Raw genomic sequence first — 20,639 nt, 5'->3', positions numbered from 1 at the left:
CGAGCTGCGGGCACAGCGAGGCAAGTCTTGCTTCCCCTATGAAATACGGACTTCTTCCCTGAACGCGTGAGTGATACCGATCGGTGCCGTTTTAAGCCTGAAACTGCGAATCCGGGTTTTCTGAATAGCGGTAGCCAGCGAATATATCCCCGACTCGTGTAAAAATTTCTCTTCCCGGTTATAAAGTTCGTTTATTATCGGGACGTGTTCGTATAGAAAGTGGGCTCCGCAACTTTGTTTATTCGAGGGAAGGCGGGGATTTACGCGCGACAAAGATTTATTTAAGGACGCCCTTAAATTTCGGCTCCGTTACGGGCCAGCTTTGAGAATCTCTCCGGGATTAAAATACACGGCGAGGATTCGTGGAATCGGCGCCGTTCCGTTGTTCGATGGGCCGGGCAAATTGGCGCGTCGGGTGTGCATCGAATTCCTTCCGATGATACCTTAAATTATCGTTGAACGGTTACCACGGGGAGATCGGTTAGGCAGAGAGACAATCGGCGACCGAATTCGGCGGCGAAACGAGTTTCGCCGGGTGTCGAGCCGGGCCAAGATTGATCGGTTCGACGCGCCTTCTTTTTGAGCGAGCCTCCTCAAAGTTGAATAACCTGTGCATGTCGTTGCGAGCAACGATTTGCCCGATGATCGCTGACTCCATCGATGACTCTCCAACCGTTAAAAAGGAGAAATTTTCTTGTTTATTATCGGTGCTCCGCTCTCCTTCGTGCTCGAAATATTTCAATATACGTGTACGTGTATGCGTGTGTGTATTTTTTCTCTTTTCTCTTTTTCTTTTTCACGATTAGTCACTCCATCGACGCGGGGTTTAAGCGGTTTAAAATTGTAATGAATCGGCGCGTAAATCGCGAACGATAATGGAGTATCAACGTTTACCCCCGTTGGCCGCGGTATAATGGACAAATAATTCATGAATATGCATGGGAATGGAGTGCAAAATGGAGCGCGTTTCGCTCAAGGGGCTCGTGATTTATGGACGCGTTTAAAGTATACTTCGCTACTATATAACCGCACGCACTAGCGCTTCTAAAAAGAAAATACAATTACGTAATTAACGCTACGCTTAAATGACCGCCAATTCGAAATTAAAACCTCTCCGTTTTCTTTTACACGACTATTCTTTCCTCTTGCTCGATGATATGTATTAAGGAGAGAGAGAAATTGGCGAGGATTACGCCACTTTTTTCCTCGTTCTCTCGATTAGACCGCAATATTCGATTCCTAAGATTCATTTTTTTTTTCTTTTCTCCTTTCGAACCGGTCATAATCGGAAGCACATCGATCGATGAATAATGCATACGAAAAACTTCCCGTATAAATCCATGCTGCTCGGATTTGTCTCGGATCCATTCTCTCATTCAGAGCGAAGGGTAAACTCGGAAGGAGAGAGAGATATATAATAACGATGAAGACGTCTTCTTATCCATATCCGAATTGAAATCGATCCTTCCTTCGAATTTCTTGCGATCAAAACAGATCGCTGCGGGGATCGAGACGCGACGCGTCGCAAAAGAAGCGAGGGGACCGCATCCTTTCCTTCTTCCTCCTCGACTACCCTCCCGTTCCCCCGGAAGAAACTCGGATTCACTCGTGGAGAAACTCTCTACCGTTTTATGTCCGATTGTTCTCGATGGGATCGGTGGTTCGAAATTTCAGGGTGTTCCACAAGCGTCCAGCGCTGGCGAGCGGAATAGGGATCGGCGGAAGGGTGAACGCCGGTGTCGGAGGGAACGGCGGCAGCCTCGCGATGGACAACGAATGCGGCGACGCGTTGAAGAGGCGCAAAGTTCACAGATGCGACGTGGCCGGTTGCGACAAGGTGTACACCAAGAGCTCCCACCTCAAGGCTCACAAGAGGACCCACACCGGTAAGTTCGTCAAATTAGATCGATTGATTTTAATAGCGTTTCCATCGTCCTCCTTCTTCTTTCAACGAATGGTTGAAACGAGTAGTTAGGACCCGATCGAATGCGAAAGAAGGAGAAAAATTAGTAACCGATTAAACGGAAGAGGCAAAGTTTTCCTGATTAATTTTGTCAAATTATTCGAATCGCGTTTCCATCATCCATCATCCCCCTTCTTCTTTCCACGCTTTTAACGAGTCGTTGAAAGAGTAGACCCGATTGATGAATGCGAAACCAAGAAGAAAAATGATCAACTAATCAAAGAGAAGACTGCCACTCGAGGTGAAATTTTCGTGGTTGAATGATTACATCGAATCAATTATTCGCAGACGCGGAATAAAAGGATCGTGTCTTATCAATTTCCATAAATCTTTCCACTTTCGTCGACGTTTCAACACGTTTGGTTCCGGTGCCGATGACGATTCACGCTCATCACACGTGAAACGTGTGAACACTGCTCCCGCAGTTTCGTCATTCACAAGTTGAAACCATTCCAAGGTGACGGAGCGAGGTGTGCGCGAAACAATTAAACCGAGAGAAGAAACCGAGGAGGAACCGCCTCCGAGGAAGAAAGGCGGCGAAATTAAAGAAGCTTAATTGCCGGGACAATATTCTCCAGATTCTCTTCGGTTACGGCAACAAGGATAGGATGACTCCTCGTGACATTTCGTGAGGTGGTAAAAGATTCTCTCTTTTCGGTTCGCAACAACGGTCCCTGGACATTAACGCGTCTCTCCCTCCCCCGGTCGTTAGACCGCTCTTCCCACGAGTTATCTCGACCGAGTGTGTACACCGTCATTAACAAATAGATTCTCCAGATCCGTCTCGATAACGATAATGCGTCCTCAACGTAGTTGGATAATATATAACCATATAACCGGTTGTCGCCGTGGACGGGTTCACGACCACGAGCCATTACTCATCGACCGCCTTTGATTCCATCTGGTGGAAAGAGAGAAAGAGAGAGAGAGAGAGAGAGGAAAATCGGTGCAAAAGTAGCGTCGATCTCGAGGATTTTTTTTATCGATACTCTCCGTGCGAAAGGAAGGAAGAAGACCTCTGGGTGGGTCGCCTCCGAATGCCAAGCATATTCGTCGTCCCATAGAGCGCGGCGGGTTTTTCAAGGGGGATCGGAGAGAAAGAGTAGCGAGAAGGGAGGGGTCAGGGGTCTTCGACATTCGCAACGTGCTCGGTCTCGAGCCGCTTAGAAATTCGATAGTGCGGGCAAAGTGACCGTGAATACTATCCATCGAGTATGCATTTTTAGAAGAACGTCCCCCGCGTTTCGTTGGTGCACACGTAGCCGGCCATTTATTATCGCCTCGAAGAGAAAGAGAGAGGGAGAAGGTGGAAGAGGTCGCAGCGCATCGCGCGCTATACAACGCTTCGTGTACGCGCCGCGGCCGGCCACACGTGTGTGTATACACACGGAGTGGAAGGAGCCGCGGCTCGAGGAATTTCCGGTGGATAGAGGTAGCTTCGTGAAGGCATTGCCGCCGTCTACGGCAGAGCGCAGAGGCGGCGGGGAGAGGGCGTGGTCGTGAGAACCAGGATCTTTTGTCTGGTCCATGGTTGAACCAAGACGGCGGTGTAATCGCGGTGCTCAACCTGGAACCCCCGAAGGAAAAATATCGCGATTGAGTTGGATCGGTCGACGATGACGAGAGGAATGTGATATGATAGAAGAGAGCTTTAGATATTCCGTTTTCAACGTAACGCTTTTATTCTCCTCGATTCGTATCTTTCGTCCGTTTAAATATAAAATGACACGTCGTAAACATTCCGTTCCATTTTTCTCAATTTCTTCCTGGAACAAGTCGTTCTACGTCGTAATATATAAACGTGTGTAATAAACGGTCTTAACACAGAAATATGTATATTTTATATATATATATATAGTTACATTATGAATTTTGCCAAAAATCGGGCGGAGGTTCTAAAATCTTCACTGGTACGGACGTGTCAGTTTCGGGATCGTAATCTTCGCAAGCGGTCATGGTGCAGATGAAATTTCCGTCATCGGTACAGGTGCACGTATTGCAACCATCGAAGAAACTTTTACCCGGTACGCACATCATCGGTTTCTGGATCGCTTCGTTCGAAATTATACAAATTATATATATACGGGGTTATAACAATAGGACAAGAAAAAAAAAATGCGTGTTAAATATTTCGCGGGAAACTTACCAAGATCGATCGCGATGGCGTACAGAATCAAGAAGGATTTAAAGGACATCTCTCTCTAACTCGCCACTTTTCTCCACTGTCTCCTCGACCGATCCTCGCCACTCTTTATGTACTCTCGTGTCATCGGCGTTACCACATCGACCTTTCCCCACTTTCTTCAAACTTGTTTATCGATCGTTCACAATTTACATAGAATATTACGTAACGCGTTATATAGACCCTTCCAATCCACTTTAAGGCCACATAAAAAATATAACTTTGTTGTGACGCATTTCTACGTATTTTTTAGAAAGCGCCTATAAATAGCGGAAACACGTTTTTTTACTCGAAAACTTGTTGTTTACGATCACATCGTAAACGAGACAACTTGTTTTCGTGATCGAACATCAGATATCGAATCCATTAAACACACTTCATTAACGCGCTTCCTCGGGCGAAAAAAAATTTCTTAATTTTTCTACTATTGAAAATTTCCACCCGACTCGACCACCGATAAAACTTTTCCAAAAAATTTCTCCGAGCGATCCCTTAAGAAGAATACGCTGTATATTCGAACACGTTTCGCGCATTACGGGGTCCCATTGTCCGTTTTACGAAATCGTTTTACGGCTGCGCGATCCACCGCGATACAAAAGGGCAGAAATGGCTATGGTATACGATAGAAACGATCCTACATATATATATATATATATATATGGTAGAGCGGCGCTTGGTAATAATAATTGTTTCAACGAGTGTGCGCCACGGTCGTAGAGACGTGGACCGGCACGGTCTATCCATCATTCTAACACCACGCCATTATGCGCGCAGCCATCGAGATATCTTTACGGCGGCGGATACTGGCACTCTGGATGTGGGAAATGCCAATTCATTGATTACTGTAATTTCTACCATTCCAAAGCATAAATCGTTCCTACCTCGTGGATCGTGCAACCACGAGATCGAGAAGCCGCGTCTGCTCCTCCGAGTGTTGGAATTTGTCTCGTATGAATAACCCATTGTATCCGAAAGGTCGCCGCGAAATGGGGTTATCAGAGGCGCCGTCATACTTTTCCTCCGTAATCTCGAACCTTGTACCGAACTCTCTAAATCATAGTCGATGCTCGATCGATTCGAATTTGGAAAATCGAATGTGGATTTCCAAATTCGAGGTGGAAAATTTCCAATCCACCGCGATCGATATCCGAAATATGGACAATGAATACTCGGGGGAAAAAAAGGGGGAAACGATTGCCAGCTTACCATGATTGATGATTCTCACGGCTGGCACGGTACGAATTTGCATCGAATTTATATCGTGCCGCTCGCAAACTGTATAATGGAGTAATAGCGGTCCGCGGCTACCGCTTTCGATATCGTGTATCTTCACGCATACGCCACGCAAACATTTACGTTCAGAGAAGACGAAATATGTGTTACGAGGATGCGGTAAATGCCGGCTGCATCCCTTCGTAATAACGCTTTCACGATCCAATGATTGACGCCGAACATTCTGCCTACACACCTCCCCTCCCGATCCTTGCTAATAAATACTTAATCCTTCGATTATTATCCAAAAGTGTAATAGCGAATTACCTCCGGCTGTATGTGTGAACGAAATTTCGCCCCTTTCCGTGAAATGAATATTTTATTAGACCGTGGCGTGACTGTTAGATAGACAATAGGAGCTTCAGCAGGGAGTTTATTCGTTAATGAACGAGAAATCCTTCGATGGATATCCTCGTGATTAACCATGCATTCAGAGATACGATCTTTTTTCGAGCATGATCCGTAATATTCTTAATTTCGAGATTCTTTTTAATTAAAATTGTCCTTTTACTTCGGTGAGATTTCCTTCTCTAGCGCCACGATTATCGCGATTGATTATCGAGGATCTTTATCTCCTTCTCTTTTCCCTCTTCTTCCCTTCTTCGAAATAAACGCATACGTTTACTTTCTTCCTTCCAATTACTTTATAAACTCGAAAACCATGCTCGCAGAGATTCAACGACGCATGAGTTTCCAACGGTAGCAGCAACCACTACGCGTTCAAAATTCATCTACTCGTCGAGTGACGTAATACCGTGTTTAATTTCTCGAATCGTCGACAGAGAAAATTAAAATCGTTCCCAACGGAGGCGCGCTCGCAAACGTCGCTACTCGGCCACCTGCCCGATTATTTAATCCCCTCCCCCTCCCTCTGTGAAACCGGCTCCTCCTCGAGAATAATCCCTGAGTAACACTCCGGGTTTAATGGTGGCCCGTTGATGGATCGTACCCTCGCCCCGCGGTTAATCGAAGCTTATTCGCGAAGGCGCGCCAAGCACGTCTCCCTCTCTCTCTCTCTCTCTCCCTCCTCCCCGCGTTATATTTTATTAAACCGCGATAACGGCGTTAAATAATGAATGGCTCGTAATGACCGCGATTAAATTGAATCGCGCGGCACCGAGTTATTAACATCGCCGCTGTATTTCTTGCGCCGCTAACGAGTGTTGTTATTTGCAAGAAGCGGTACCACACCGCGGGAGTAGCTCCGAGGGAGCATTAGGCGGACACCATGCAGAGTTGACAGCACAGTCCCACCACTTGCTTGTTCCCCTCTCCTTTTCTTCCTTAACCAACACCGATGCTCGTTACACTCTGTATATATATATATATATTTTCTTTCTCAACGTACGCTCGATAAAAATTGTATATAGAATTAGTTCGAGATACGAGCGAATGGATAGAAGGATGGAACTCGTAATGAAGGATCTTGGAAATTTAAGACCTGTGAAACGAGGTTGGACGAGGTTGATGGTAAATTTCAATTCTTTGCAGTAACGAGATATGGTATAGAGAGGGGGAGGGAGAGATTATAAGAGAGTAAAAAAAATGGAGGCATACGGTCGGAACAATCGCGCGATCTCTCTCAGGGTCTCTTCTAAAACATTCATCATTCGCAGGTGACGCGTGGAAAGTTTATTCATCTCGAGCGCTTGAGGGGGGAAGGTTCATTCATCTTTGCAGCACTTGTCGCCCGTGTAATTGCGTATCAAGGAACTGTCTCGAACACACTGTCTCGACTCTCTGATAATTGCCAAAGATACATCCGACCGAGTTTCTTAATCACCCGTTCTAGGAGATCCTCGGACGATAATGAAGAGGATCTCTCTCGCCTCTCCCGCGTTCCAACTCGGGGCGCGAAATCTCGCTGTCCACAGTGTGTCGTCGATGCTTCGTCTCGATACGTTCCGTTCGAAAGATACTCGTGAAATATCGATTTGAACGTCGTTTATTTATTTCGCCACTACTTCGTGAGGAGATAGTTCCTCCTTGGCTTTGTAAATAATAGGCTCGCGTGTGAAAGGAGGTATCGGAGGTAAACATTTCGACAAACGAGGATTCCACAGCTTGTTCTCACCGTGTTTCTCTCTCTTCTTTCAAATATTCGTCGAAAACTTTTACGTCATCGTTTCGGACGTTTGGTAATAATGATCGTTTCGAACGATTAAACCTTGTAAAAAAAAAAGTAAGTTCCAGGTAACGTGGATTAAAGAGGAGACGACTTTGTCTTGAAGAGATGGTGCGCGTCGTAAAAATCTTGTTATATCTTCCGAATAAAAGGAGGCAGGAACAATGGGGACACATTTAGTTGATGGGCTCGAAACGTTTCACGAATTAAAGCGTCTAATTTCTTCCATTACTTGAAACGATACACAAACGGGAGAGAGAGAATCGTAAATGTCACGACGATTTTCTCGTAAACTCGTTAAGAATAATTCCTCGTTAAAAGTATATTCTCCTCTTTCACGTTCGCAAATATTAAGCTATAACTCTTAAAGTGTTGCTGGAAGGAGGGCATTATACGGTTAAGACTATCGCGAAATCACATCAAAAACCACGTTTAATTGCCCCGTGTCCTTTTTAATTAACGTTTATCGTTGACCCATTTGCCGGTTCAACAAACCGTGTCCGAATATAATTCTTCTTTCCCCCGCAATCGATAATTTTCACTTTAATATACGACATTAATTTAAACCTACCATTTCTCACGGGATCACGACCTTCTCTCTCTCTCTCTCTCTCTCTCTCTCTCTCTCTCTCTCTCTTCGCCACCACAGATTAGATCGAGTTTCGCAATTCAAAGATTTCGATTCACAGATGTTCATTCTTCCGTCGTTTTTACGTAAACCATGCAATTTCCAATTGACGTTAAACCTTGAAAAAAAGCCGAAGATGTTCGATCCAGAGAGAGAGAAAGGAGAAGAGGCAAGAAGAGAGAGAGATCCTCCCCTGTTTAGTTGCCCAAAGAAGCGACGAAAATAACGATAAAAAGAAAAAAAAAAAAGGGAAAAAAAGCATCGACACGCATCGCGTTGGCTTAATATAACGAGAGGATTTATACGCGGCGCGACATCAGAGTGACGTTACAAATGAGTGGCTAAGTTTGCTGTTGCGGTTAATTAATGGACCCGGACGGTATAACGCGGCGTTAATCTATGGTGCAATAAACGTAACGCTGGCCAACGTAAAAATCCAATCAAAATGCATTAATAACAGGAGAATTAATGCCTTCTCGGTTTGCACACCGGCCCGATATCGCGTGCATATTCACGTCCCGTCGCGTGTACGTGTTCGAGCCGCTCGTAAATGGACTAATTACTCGCAATTACGCAACGGCCGAGCAACGTCGGTGTTTTTTTTTTCTTTTTTTTTTTTTTTTTTTCCTCTTCTTAACCAGCCATTAGTTCCTCGTATTCCCACCGAATTACATAATAATATTCAAGCGATGGGCGTTGAAACGTTAAAACGACCGATTTAGATATCTAGGATCGTAGGATAGCAGTTTTCAAACGATCGGGCCGCTTGTCGCGTTGTTAAGAATCGCGTTCCACGCCACGATTTTAGATTATCCACGTGGGGCAATAACTCTCGGCAAAGTGCAGCCTGTCTTAACGTCCACGCGTGTTAATCGAAATCCACTTTTATCCACAACTACCTGATACAAAAAGAATTATCTACTTTGTGCAATGCATCGTATCCTACCTTACCCTATCCTATCCTATCCTAACCTAATCTAAGACCCGTCACCAGCGATTTTCGAACGATTCTCCGTCTGATCTCGAACCGATCCATCGATGTTCCATTTCAGATTTCTGCAACTTATGTCTCTTATTCGAGAACTCGGATAAACCCATCGAAAAAAAGAACGTAATCGGGAGGAGAGAAGGATCCATCTATCGGCGATAGATCCAAGGTGACGAGTGAGGAATACGTGGATGAAACGCGCGGTTAAAGAAACCTGATGGAATCGTTCCATTGTCGACCAACTCGCTTGGCTTAATAGGATCGGCAATCCGATCCGGCTGTTCGATTTCCTATCGACTCGTCTTCGTCTTCTCTCTTGAAAACTGAACTTGATTGCGTAATCGGGTTGTGACCAGGCTGTTTCCACATCCACAGACGTCTACGCTACGTTTTCAGCCCCCCTAAGCCCTCTTACTCTCGTTTTCTTTCTCCTTTCTCCTCCAGGCCGTTCCCACCTTCCGAGGAACACGCTTGTATCCCCGCTTGTCTCCTCCTCCTCCTCCTCCTCCTCGCTCCTTTTCTTCGGCAAATCGTGCACAACACCGGACCGAGAAATACTGCTCGGTGACTTGCATACAATAGAAGAGAGTGATGGCCACTTTTCTGACCGATCCAGAGTCGTTGCAACGCGCGACAGCTGTCACGACGGTTCTTACCGAGAGAGAAAGAGGGAGAGGGAGAGGAGAGGCGCGGCTCGATAAGAGAACGAACGAACCCACGAACGACGCGAGTCACCTTGGCTAAATCGTAGGAAATGTACTTTGTATCCAATACATTGGACGATATCGTCTCGCGTGGTAAAGATGTTTATCGTCGAACGAGTATTTTACTTCGGATGGAAACGACGCCGCTTTTAGAAACAATCAATTTCACAGTGGGTGTACGATTCATCCTCCTTGGTATATATATATATATATATATATATATATTCCTCCTCTTCTTATCGAGAGTTTGAACCCTTTTTACACCTTCAATTGCTACAATTTTGATCTTTTAAATAAATTGTTTACCCGAACGGGATGATAGTATCGAATCGAGCAGACGATACTTTTTTTTTTTCGAAACGAAGCCCGGGAAGAAGGCAGTCGTTAGAAGCCAGCCAGGTGCGTGAAGGCTGGCAAATGGCCAGTGGTGTCACTTTTCAATTATTATACTCGTTGGATCGTAAATTTTGAAAAGGCATGGAAACGCACGGTTATCCCTATAAATTGACCAAGGACGCGGGACTTTCGTTCCCGCGTAAGAAAATGAGCGGGCAACCGCTACGGAGATTATGAAAGTGATCGGGCGTACGTGTGCACACGCATCAGCCAGCAAATCTAAAGGGAATCCAGCACGAGGTTTTATGTTTCGCCGCGTTTATGCTTCTCCGTTGCCAATTACACAATAATGCGGAACAATTCTAGTTCCTTTTTTTTTTCACGCGTTTACTACTCTAATTATCTGCACAGAGGCCCCGTTTTTTTATCGATTCGTTTCAATTTGATAGCGCGTGTGCCTCAATAAAGCTGCCAGGGAGTGGACTGCGAATTTTCATATAACTAATTTTAACGTTCGATTGATGTACGAAAAAATATCTGCGAGAGATAAGTAAACGATCAAAAATTTCCTCTCTCCTTTCCACGATATCTCACGAAATCGGAAGTTATATTGAAATGAAAAGAAAAAAAAAATTCTACATTTCTAATAATCGCTCATCAATTGGAAATAATTACCTTCGAAGTTATATACAGCGATTGAATATTTTTCTAATTTTAATTTAAGTATTCGATCAAATTTTAAGACACGTTGCGTAATTAATTAATATACGTTTGCTTGAAAATTCGCTGTCTGCCCGTGTACGACACAATACTTGGTTACTACTCACTTGGTTACGTAAGAACAACAAGAGATTAACCTCGTACAAAGTTATGTCATATAGTCATCTTATCGAAAAATCTTAAGACACATCAGAGTGTTGCATCATATCTTTAAATTCGATCTCACGACTCCTTCTTAGCTTCTTAGTTTCTCAATTCAACGAGCCGTGCGATAATTTCCCCTCTACACTAAGTTTCACTGATCTGTTGCAGGCGAGAAACCGTATCAGTGCACATGGGAGGGTTGCACGTGGAAATTCGCACGTTCCGACGAATTAACGCGGCACTATCGCAAGCATACGGGCCAGAAGCCGTTCAAGTGCCATCTTTGCCAACGATCGTTCTCGCGGAGCGACCACTTATCGCTTCACATGAAAAGGCACTGATAAAAAGGACCGTCTTAGCCCATGGAAGGAAAAAAAAAAAAAAAAAAAAAAAAAGAGAACCGGAACGAGGGAGGAAGGAAGGAAGGAAGAAAGGAAGGAAGGAAGGAAGGAAGGAAGGAAGGAGAAAGAGACACCCGTCTCGTCCCCGGGAACAGGGGACCTCGTTTATTATTTAGTGTGATCATGGACGACGACGATGACGACGACGAGGACGACTGCGACGACGATTCTTTCGATTTTTTTTCTTTTTTTTTTCTTTTTTTTTTTTTTTTTTTCTTTTACATTCGGGACCTGAAACAAGCCTCCGAACGTTGCGCACTCGAATCGTTTCCATCGAACGTGAAGAGTCGGAGGCGGAAACTAGGAGAAAAAGAAAAAATGAAGAAGCAAAAGCGAATCGTTCGTTAGATTTTACGAGTTTAATCTAATGCACGAGGCAATTGTAATTGCAATTATCGGCGAATAATCGCGCGAGCCTGCTAGCAATCGTGAAAACGCGAATCGTTGTGAATTTATTTCCTTTATATACTTTGTTCTTGTTGAAATATTCGCCTCCTCCATCCGAGGGAACGAATTTCTGTTTTCAATTTTCATTATTTAAGAGCGAGGGTGTGCGTAGCGTGTAAGAATTGTTGATATTTAAAGATATTTGATTAAAATTTATTTATTCTACGTGGTGCGGTGGTGTTTTTAAGGAATAGGAGGCGGAATCGTGGGAGGCATAGCTTCGACGATGAAAAAAAAAAAAAAAAAAAGAATTTCGCACAGAAGAGAAGATCGATTGCTATGGGGTTTTCCGCAAGTAGCACGCGCGGTAACGCGTCATTTTTGTTCTTTTTTTTTTTTTTATTATTATTTTTTAGCAAATTTTTACTTCTTGTTCGTATTTTCCAGTTTGTTTTCATTTTTTTCTTTTTTCTTTTCTTTTTTTTTTTTTTTTTTTCTTCGTACGGTTAAATAAGGCCAGCTCAACTAGTCTAGAGCACCATATATGTATCGTATATCGCGAAAATATAGAGCCAGTAAAGGGGGAGTAAAATGAAGTAAATATGTCGTGTTAAGGTAATTAAACGGTAAAATAAGTAAAAGAGAATATCGAACTCCGGTGACGGAGCTTGGGACTTAGCATGCTCAGTTAAATAAACTACAAATCGTGATCGTTAAACATTTTTTAATGCATTGAGATAGCGATTTATCAGATTTATGCACAAAGAATTTCGCGTTTAGGGACGGACAATCATCGACGTTTTCAATTCTCAGAGAAAACGGAGGGAATTCGAACGCTCTGAAAGCCAGTATTATCGTGTGCGTTAAGCAATACGATTGTGTATGCTTATCCGACCGCATTGCGATGCTTTTTCCACGTGTCTTTCTTTCGTTTCAATCGTGCTAATGATTCTTCGATCGTACCGATTTGAGCGAAAAACGGTACATTATTTCGGCGTATACACATATACACACACACACACATACACGCGCGCGTACAAGGTGCCAAAGTAGAAGGTGCAAACTTATAGGGGCGAATCAAGACTATTTAGCCAAACTATTATGCTCAATTATTAAAACGAAGAAAGAAGAAGAAGAAGAAAAAGAGGAAAGAGCAGGTCGAAGAATTATTTTTTAAACGCTTTTGCACCCTTGTCAAATATACACCATTTGTCATGGCGAAAATGAAAAAAAAGAAAAGAAAACGAAAATGCTTCGTTTCTGCACATTTTATTTTGGCATCTATTTAAATGAAACGAGATAACTCAAGGGATACGCATATATTTTGGAGACCAAAAAAAAAGAACGCAAACTCTGTTCTCGAGGAGAATAAAAATCGAGGAGAGAAGAATTTCTTTTAGAAAAAAAAAAAAAAAAAAAAGAAAAAAGCGCACGTTCCTCGTGAATTTGGAAATAAATAAATAAATAAATAGAAACGAGAGGACAATTGATGATGCACCGAGTCTAATATGCGTCAAGTGTAATAAACGAAAATTATTGATGAAAAATTCTGCATGTACACACACATACACACACACATATATATATATATATATATATATATATATATATATTGTATCGAAACATATCGTACGAAGGCATCGACTCTGTGCGTCGTAAGTAAAACCGGTCACGTGACGTGTTCTCAAACGAAGCTACTCGTGGGAAGAAATACGTAAATGGAAAATGTGATTTTTTTACAGAGACGCTTTGTTGATTATGATAAAAATATCGTAGGAGAATGGCTATCCTTTTTTTTCTTTTTTCTTTTCCTACGAAGAGGTACGTTTAGAGAAAGTTTCCCGTGGCCTTCGCCAGACGTATCGCGCAAGAATCGGATAACTCGAAGAGCTTGTAAATAATTTAGAAACCTTGAGTAACGCGACGTCTCCCTACGTATAGAACACAATGTGTAGCATTCCCCAGTTTTCTTCGAACTTTTATCTCCTTTTCTTTTCGTTTAATATATTTTTTCCTCTCTACCTTTCTTTCTCTCTTTCTCTCCCTCTCTCTCTTCTCTCTTTCTCTCTCTTTCTTTTTCTCTATTTCTTTTTCTCTCTCTCTCTCTCTACTCTTTGCCACTGCGGCAACAACGCGGTTAAAGGTAGACATACATATAACTATTTCGAAGCTAGTTAAAAGAAAAAGAAAAAAAAAAAAATTATGGAACAAGATGCCAGTATATGCTAGAGCCAGTTTATAATCGTTAAAAGATGAAGAAAGGAACCTCTAAGTGTTAAGATTAGTGCGAAGATTGATAAATTAATACTTGTTACATGTTGTATTTTGATAGGGAATAGTGCCTTTTAACGTTAAGGAAGAGAATATTGCGTTAGGCCTTAAGTATACTGTTAGTGCCTTAAGTCACGCGAATCTTCGTGCTTGTACACATTTCATAACGCGACCATTTCGAATCCTCTTGCGGAGGACCAGTGAGAGATACATACATACATACATACATATTATAATATATCAAGCGTTTCTATTATATTCGATCGAGAGTTTCTCCCGTTCGAAACGAATACGAAAAATTATTGCCAATTATTTCATCCACATATCCTTGCTTTCATCCCCTTTTACTCTTTTTACGCTCGTTTTCGCCTCGTCTTCGTCTCACTTCTCGACACATTTTCCGCGACATTTTCGTATTCAAAAATTTCGAAGGAATCGCGATAGAAAACGCGATAAAAAAAGGAGGGGCCACGATACAACCGAGGTCACGTTTCCTCTCCCTCTCTCGCGTTCCCTTTTAACTTCTTCTCAAAAATCTCGAAAATCAACCTATATTATTGTCCGTAGATTGTTCGTCGAAACCCTCGCGCGTTCACCGATCATCGCCATTATCGCCATTTTTACCATTTATTATGAGAAAATTTTTTCACAATCTTGTTGGTTTATCGTGGTACCCGTCGCTACTAAATACCTAAATATAGGCCCTAAGCAGGACCGACCACGCCCCCCCTCTCCCCCCCGGTATCATCGTATGAATAATTTTCGCGCGATCGTCATTGCGAAATTCAATCCGAAAATGAACGAGGTGCCACCCAGGATGCCACTCCACGTATCTTGATGACTGATACCGTTGTACCTTTCCTGTAAGGGATTTCTTCAGCGGTGTGCAGCCGTCAGTAATCTGAGCGGAGAGCGCGCCCGATGAGAAATGCATACTGACGTCATGCCGACACCCTCTTTGATCATTATCATTTTTTTTCACCGCGAGCTCGTGCCGGATCGTAAGCTTCTCAACGAGATACACTCTACTTCAACTTCGTCCCGTTACGGCACACCATCTCCGCCTCGAGAACGATTCATTTCGGCTAATTGTCGACGCTGGATGATAAAACGATATTGTTCCCGGTTAACATTTTGGCCGAGAGGCGTTTCTCTCTCTCTCTCTCTCTTTCTCTCTTTTTCAACGTTTCATCCATCGTGCACGAGGGCACCTCGTCGCCGTTACGAGTCGGAATTTCGTCCCGGGTATAATATTCGCGTAGGTTTCTCCATTTTTCTTTCTTCTTCAAGAAGCTCAATCACATTCCAATATCCGTTTCGAACGCCTCGGGTGAGAGATTTTTTTCTCAAGGCTGACGACGCTTTATTCCAAAAAGAAAAAAAAAAAAAAATGAGCGCACACACATTCCCAAAGGCGCGAAGAATAGAAAAAAAGAGCAATTGTTTTTTTCTTTTTTTTCGTATCAACCTAAAAGAAACTTATAATTTTTCCAAGCGAGGAAAGCGAACCCACACGCGAAAAACATGAGTTTCAAAAAGACGCGATCGATTTTCTAGAAAGGCTCCGTCTAGAGAAATTAGCATTTCAAGTGCCTTAAGAGACGTCAACGTGACAGGCTACGAGCTCGAATCGAAGTGAGTTTTCGCGTTCTCTCGCGTTGACACGCTTGATGAAAAATGGCGGTGTTGAATAGGGGAAGGCGGAGGCGGGGAAGGGAAGAGGAATGAAGAATCGACGACGAAGAATTCGATATTATTTTGCGTCTCTATTTTTAACCAACGAATGAATTTCAAAGATGAGAAAAATTGTTGAGTTTAATTAAATTTTCCCTCGAGACACGATCGTTCGAGCGTGTATTATCCTTCGTCTTTCGAAAATGTCTTTCAAAAAAAAATTTTTCAACCCCTCCAACGTCGATCGTTTGACGGGTGTCGACGTACCTGAACAATTCGTTGGTTAGATTTCTTGATTTCATCATATTCTCTCGTGCGCTTACACGGCTGTCGGGGGAAAAAAATTCCAACGAGGCGTATATATATATACATATACATATATTACATACATATATATTATTAATTTAAGAGGTGCTCTTAACGAGCGTGTTCGGGTGATGACGTTCGTAATGGCTGGCGCAATGGAGAGAGATCCGACTGTGCGAGCCATATATATTCGAAAACGTGTCTGATGGAAAAGGGAAGGGAAAGGAGGGGGAGGGGGGAAAGAAGAGGGAAAAAAAAAGAAAGAAATAGAAATGGAATCACGATGTATCGAGGTTTTCGAAACGACGTGTAGCTGACAGGTCAGTCCGTCAGACTAGCGATGATTTTCCATTCTTCGCTTCTTCAAGGGCCAGTAAAACGATACTACGCACACACGCATACACACACACACACACACACACATCATCATACGATCACTAACACGCGTACCTTATCAACCAACCAACACGTATAAATTGCATTCTTAATCTGCGATCATGCGCGGTGCTCAATCTTTCTTGGTGCTTTCGTACGTTGAATTTGACGTGCGTATATTATACATCAACGTGGACAATACGAGGTCGATTCTTAAAGATCCATTATACGCGAGAGCGTAAAAGGTGGGCAAGAGGTAGGTGTGCGCACGTGTTTGCGTCTAGGAGATGTCGAGCCACATAAGAAACGAAAAGCAATACCGAGTAATATATTTACTACGCGTAGAGTTAAGATTATATTCTATTATTTTTTTTCTTTTTTCTTTTTTCTCTTTTTTTTTCTTTCTCCCCGCCCCCTCTCTCTCTCTCTCTCTCTCCGAACGCGAACTCACTTTCGAACTCAGGAAGAATGGCTGCCTATCCCCGAGGAGCACAGCCAATTGATTGGCCGATTCTTTTATTTCCATTTTTACGAAGAAAAAATTATATAAATTAATTATGTAATCTCCAACGATCAAAGAATTGCCGAAAGAAAAAAGAAAAAGAAAGAAAGAAAGAAAAAACAGGCCGGTGATTTGATCGACTCGGGTACGAAAATTCTCGCGTACGCGTCGAAGAGCAAGAGAAAAGAAAAAGAACGGAACTACTAGGTCGTAAGAGATATTAGATACTAGCCGAATAACAATACTACATTGTACATAGCACGTAAAATTGTCCGTTGATCATCACCGACAGAAGAAGAAGGAGAAGGAGAAGAAGAAGAAGAAGAAGAAGAAAGAAGCAACGGATCATCGTAGCATAATTTCTCTCGCAATAATGTAATCAATGGGGGCCAGTAATTCTCTCTCTCTCTCTCTCGGATCTCGCACAGTGTTTCTTACACTGCGAGGCGCGTGGCGTGCCCTTTATCTCATCGAATTTTTGGCGCAGTCGCGTATACGTTCGACATACGAAAAAAAAAAGAAAAAAAGGAAGAAAAAAACAGTTCGAGAACGTTTTCTCCGTTCGCGGAGAGGAACGATCGAGCTTGGCGCGGAAACACAGCATTCAGGTTCCTAGGACAGGTGTATTACACGCATCGATCGTATCGAATGGGAACGTCGAAAAAAACACGTCGAAATTGGGACGTTGAAATTGGGCGGGCGTGTTTCCGTTTGAACGATCTGCGCTGTACGCTAGCGAAACGATCGACTGTCGTCCAAGTAAGTTCAGAGGGTTTAAGGGACGGTTGTTTTTTTTTTTCCTCTCTCTCTTCTTTAACAGTCGCGCGCGCCACCAACTATTATTTTGTAAGGATTGTTAAGTGTAATACCTATGTCGCGTTAGGGTTGCGTAGGATCGATAATATATAATATATATATATTATACTACGAATCACACTGTATAAACGAAGGCATTACTATAACTTTGTACTTTCTAATTATACATTAACCGCGGTCGCTTGAGGACGCGGTTCGCTATTCGTACCGCGCACGTCGGCAGGGGAGGTTCGTTAGTGCATTAAAAAGAAAAAAAAAATAAATAAATAAATATATATATATATATTATATATATATAAATAAAAAAAATCTATATATATATACATATATAGATGAATATAGATATATATTGTAAATGTGGTTGTAATCTTATTACTGTTATATCGATATATCGATGTCCTTGATTTGGATAATTTATTTATTGCGAATGTGAATCGAAACGAAGAGCGTGTAATTATTGTATACCGCGGACAGGAGAAAATGAAAAATGAGGATACATGATTATTGAGTTAAAAAAATAGGGAAATATTATTAATAATATACGCACGAAATTATATATTTATATAACGTTATCGGCGCGAGGGCACGCGTATCAAGGACGCGGGTCCGCTCGCGCGAAAGTCCTAAAAAAATAAAAAAAAAAAAATAAAAAAAAAAAAATGTGAAATCACGTTCGAAATACGAACGATACGGTTGAGCGGTTATTTAAATAACTATCGTACTTTGCGATTCCTACTGTGGAAGTAAAAGAAAAAAAAAAAAAAAAAAGAAAGGAAAAAAAGGAAAAAAAAGAAAAAAAAAGAAAAAAAAGGGAAAAAAATGAATAAAAGGTAAAAAAAAAAAAAAAATAGAGATTGTTGTATCGTAAAAGGGCGAGCAGTGGCCCTCGTACGTGTCGGTTTAATAAATTATATATCGTCGACTCGCGAGCACGCACAGAAGGTGTTCACGTGCGTCCTGTGCGGTACAATATCGCGCCTGTCGATAATTTTATTATCGAAATAATGGTTACATATTTTAGATAATCCTATTATCATTATCATTATTACGATTCTTATTATAATTGCTACTATTACTATTATTATTGTATTTGGCAGGGTTACGACATTAAAATCGTAAAAAAAAAAAAAAAAAAAATTTTCTGTTCACTACCTATCCCAAGATCTATCCCTTTAGAATCGCAAGCAAAAAAAGAAAAGGAAAGAAAAACGAGAAGAATCATGAATCACGAAGCGAGCGATTAAAAAAATTGAGCAATCGACACGAGATCCCTGCAACATCTACCGGGGGGAGGGGAGACGTAACCGACCCGTATAAATGCATCTGCATCCTCGTTAACGTTTTACCCCGTTACACGTATAGTTAGACGTTCGTGGCACGATAAATAAAGCCGCAAACCTGGCTAAGCCTGGTGGATGTTTTGTGACAACCGGCCAGTCACAATACGATCATTAGGCTATTTTCCAGAGTATAGCGCCCTAAGACGCAATATCTCTGCCGGGGCCGCGTATTTGTCCCGTCTGGCAACAAGATTTCTGCACACTGGTATTCCACTAAGTTGTAGGTAGTCTCCGTACTAGGTAAGTACAAATCCTACCGTATACCTCCGGGAGAATTTGTAGTCCGAACGGCGGCTATAACCGAGGCCATAACTTAACCGGAATACCAGTCCTCGCCGGAATTCCCTCTCGAGTCGGCGCAATTGTGGATATCAACGACGACGCGACAGTCCTTTCGCGTTGACGCTCAACCGTCTGGAAAACGACCCGTTTCTCTTTGTGAACGAGATCGAGATACCCTATAATTCTAATCGCTCGCCGAATTTTTACGTTTCTTCTTTTTTTCCACGAGCCACGTTTTCCCTTCCTTTGTGTTCCACATTTTGGAAAAATTCTAAATTTAAACTGTGACCAGTTGTGCAAATGCAAAGTCTAGAACCAAGCGCAACCAAGTTCTCGGCCGAGGTCGAGGGAGAAGGAAAAAAGAGCAGGAGAAATAAAATCGCTTATGGTAGCAGGTATAAAAAACTCGTATTTGTCGCGATGGAATTCGCATACCGGCCACGTGTCTTCCGATTGATGGTATTAAAAACGGTATAAGAAGCCGGAGTATTCGACGAAGGAGCAAGTAAGCCAATGATATACGCGTAAATCAACCGTTTCTTCGTTTCTAACTTTCTACAAACTTTTCGCCAACGACGCGACGCATTTTCATTTCGATCCGAGAGATAGCCGCACGGAAAAACTGGCGGTGAACGGTGATCCGTCCGCCCGTTGGGAAAACGGAATATCTGCATGCGCCCCGTCCCTCGAAAGCCCTCCCTGCTGTCGAATCGAGCCGCCCTGAATCCCCACGGCCTGTAACCACACGGCGTACATTCACGACGACCGACTGTTTTTACCGCTCGCTCCCGCTTCTAATGGGATCGAGTCTCCATAATTGAATTTACGAACGGGCCCCGTATACCCACGTCGTCCATTTTCCGCGAGGCCTCCCCGGTTGACGTCCACGTGACACATTCGCATCGCATCTGGGCCCCCCCCGACCCAAGGCACGAACGTGGTTAATGCCGCCAATGCCTCCACTCCTCCATGATTCCCACTTCCACTCCACTTCCTCCGAGTATATTTCGCCGACGCTAATGACGGTATAACTTACTAACCTTATACCCGTAATTCTATTAACCGTCCGTTAACTATCAACAAAACGGTTACAAATTGGCGTAACCGGCGGCGCAATAGCGGGGCGCCGAGAGACGGAGAGGGAGGGAAGAGAGAAAAAGAGAGAGGGAGAGGGAGAGGGAGAGGGATGGGGCGCGGACGTCGCGCGAGTGAAATGTAAGCGG

At 42.9% G+C, this 20,639-nt stretch overlaps 2 protein-coding genes across 4 annotated transcripts in view; one reads left to right on the top strand and one right to left on the bottom strand.

Annotated features, from left to right (window-relative positions):
- The window catches only part of LOC552397 (Krueppel-like factor 6), a 232,705-nt gene extending 214,251 nt beyond the window's left edge, over positions 1-18,454 (top strand). Inside the window, exons 5-6 of one of the 3 annotated variants that reach the window (XM_624769.5) lie at positions 1,675-1,886; positions 11,231-11,468. In XM_624769.5, coding sequence (XP_624772.2) covers positions 1,675-1,886; positions 11,231-11,403 — 385 coding nt within the window. In that variant the 3' untranslated portion in view covers positions 11,404-11,468. Of the gene's footprint in view, positions 1-1,674; positions 1,887-11,230 lie in introns of all 3 variants that reach the window. The other 2 variants (XM_006566934.3, XM_026444405.1) reach the window with 2 other exon arrangements.
- Positions 3,825-4,225, bottom strand: LOC107963967 (serine protease inhibitor 3). Its single transcript, XM_003250905.4, has 2 exons — positions 4,110-4,225; positions 3,825-4,014 (listed from the first exon to the last, which is right to left on the bottom strand). The coding sequence occupies exons 1-2, from the start codon at positions 4,156-4,158 to the stop codon at positions 3,827-3,829; spliced, it is 237 nt and encodes a 78-aa protein (XP_003250953.1). The 5' UTR covers positions 4,159-4,225; the 3' UTR covers positions 3,825-3,826.
- Positions 18,455-20,639: the final 2,185 nt, after the last annotated feature.

This window comes from Apis mellifera, linkage group LG12 (genome assembly GCF_003254395.2).
Source record: "Apis mellifera strain DH4 linkage group LG12, Amel_HAv3.1, whole genome shotgun sequence".
In the NCBI taxonomy this organism is placed as follows: Eukaryota; Metazoa; Arthropoda; class Insecta; order Hymenoptera; family Apidae; genus Apis; species Apis mellifera.
This window is presented reverse-complemented; position numbering and strand designations above follow the sequence as displayed.

Excerpts from the sequence above, each read along its gene's own strand:
- LOC107963967 (XM_003250905.4), bottom strand. The coding sequence starts at position 4,158 with ATGTCCTTTAAATCCTTCTTGATTCTGTACGCCATCGCGATCGATCTT. Across the intron at positions 4,015-4,109 it reads CGCCATCGCGATCGATCTTG|CGATCCAGAAACCGATGATG; the intron begins GTAAGTTTCCCG and ends TTTCGAACGAAG.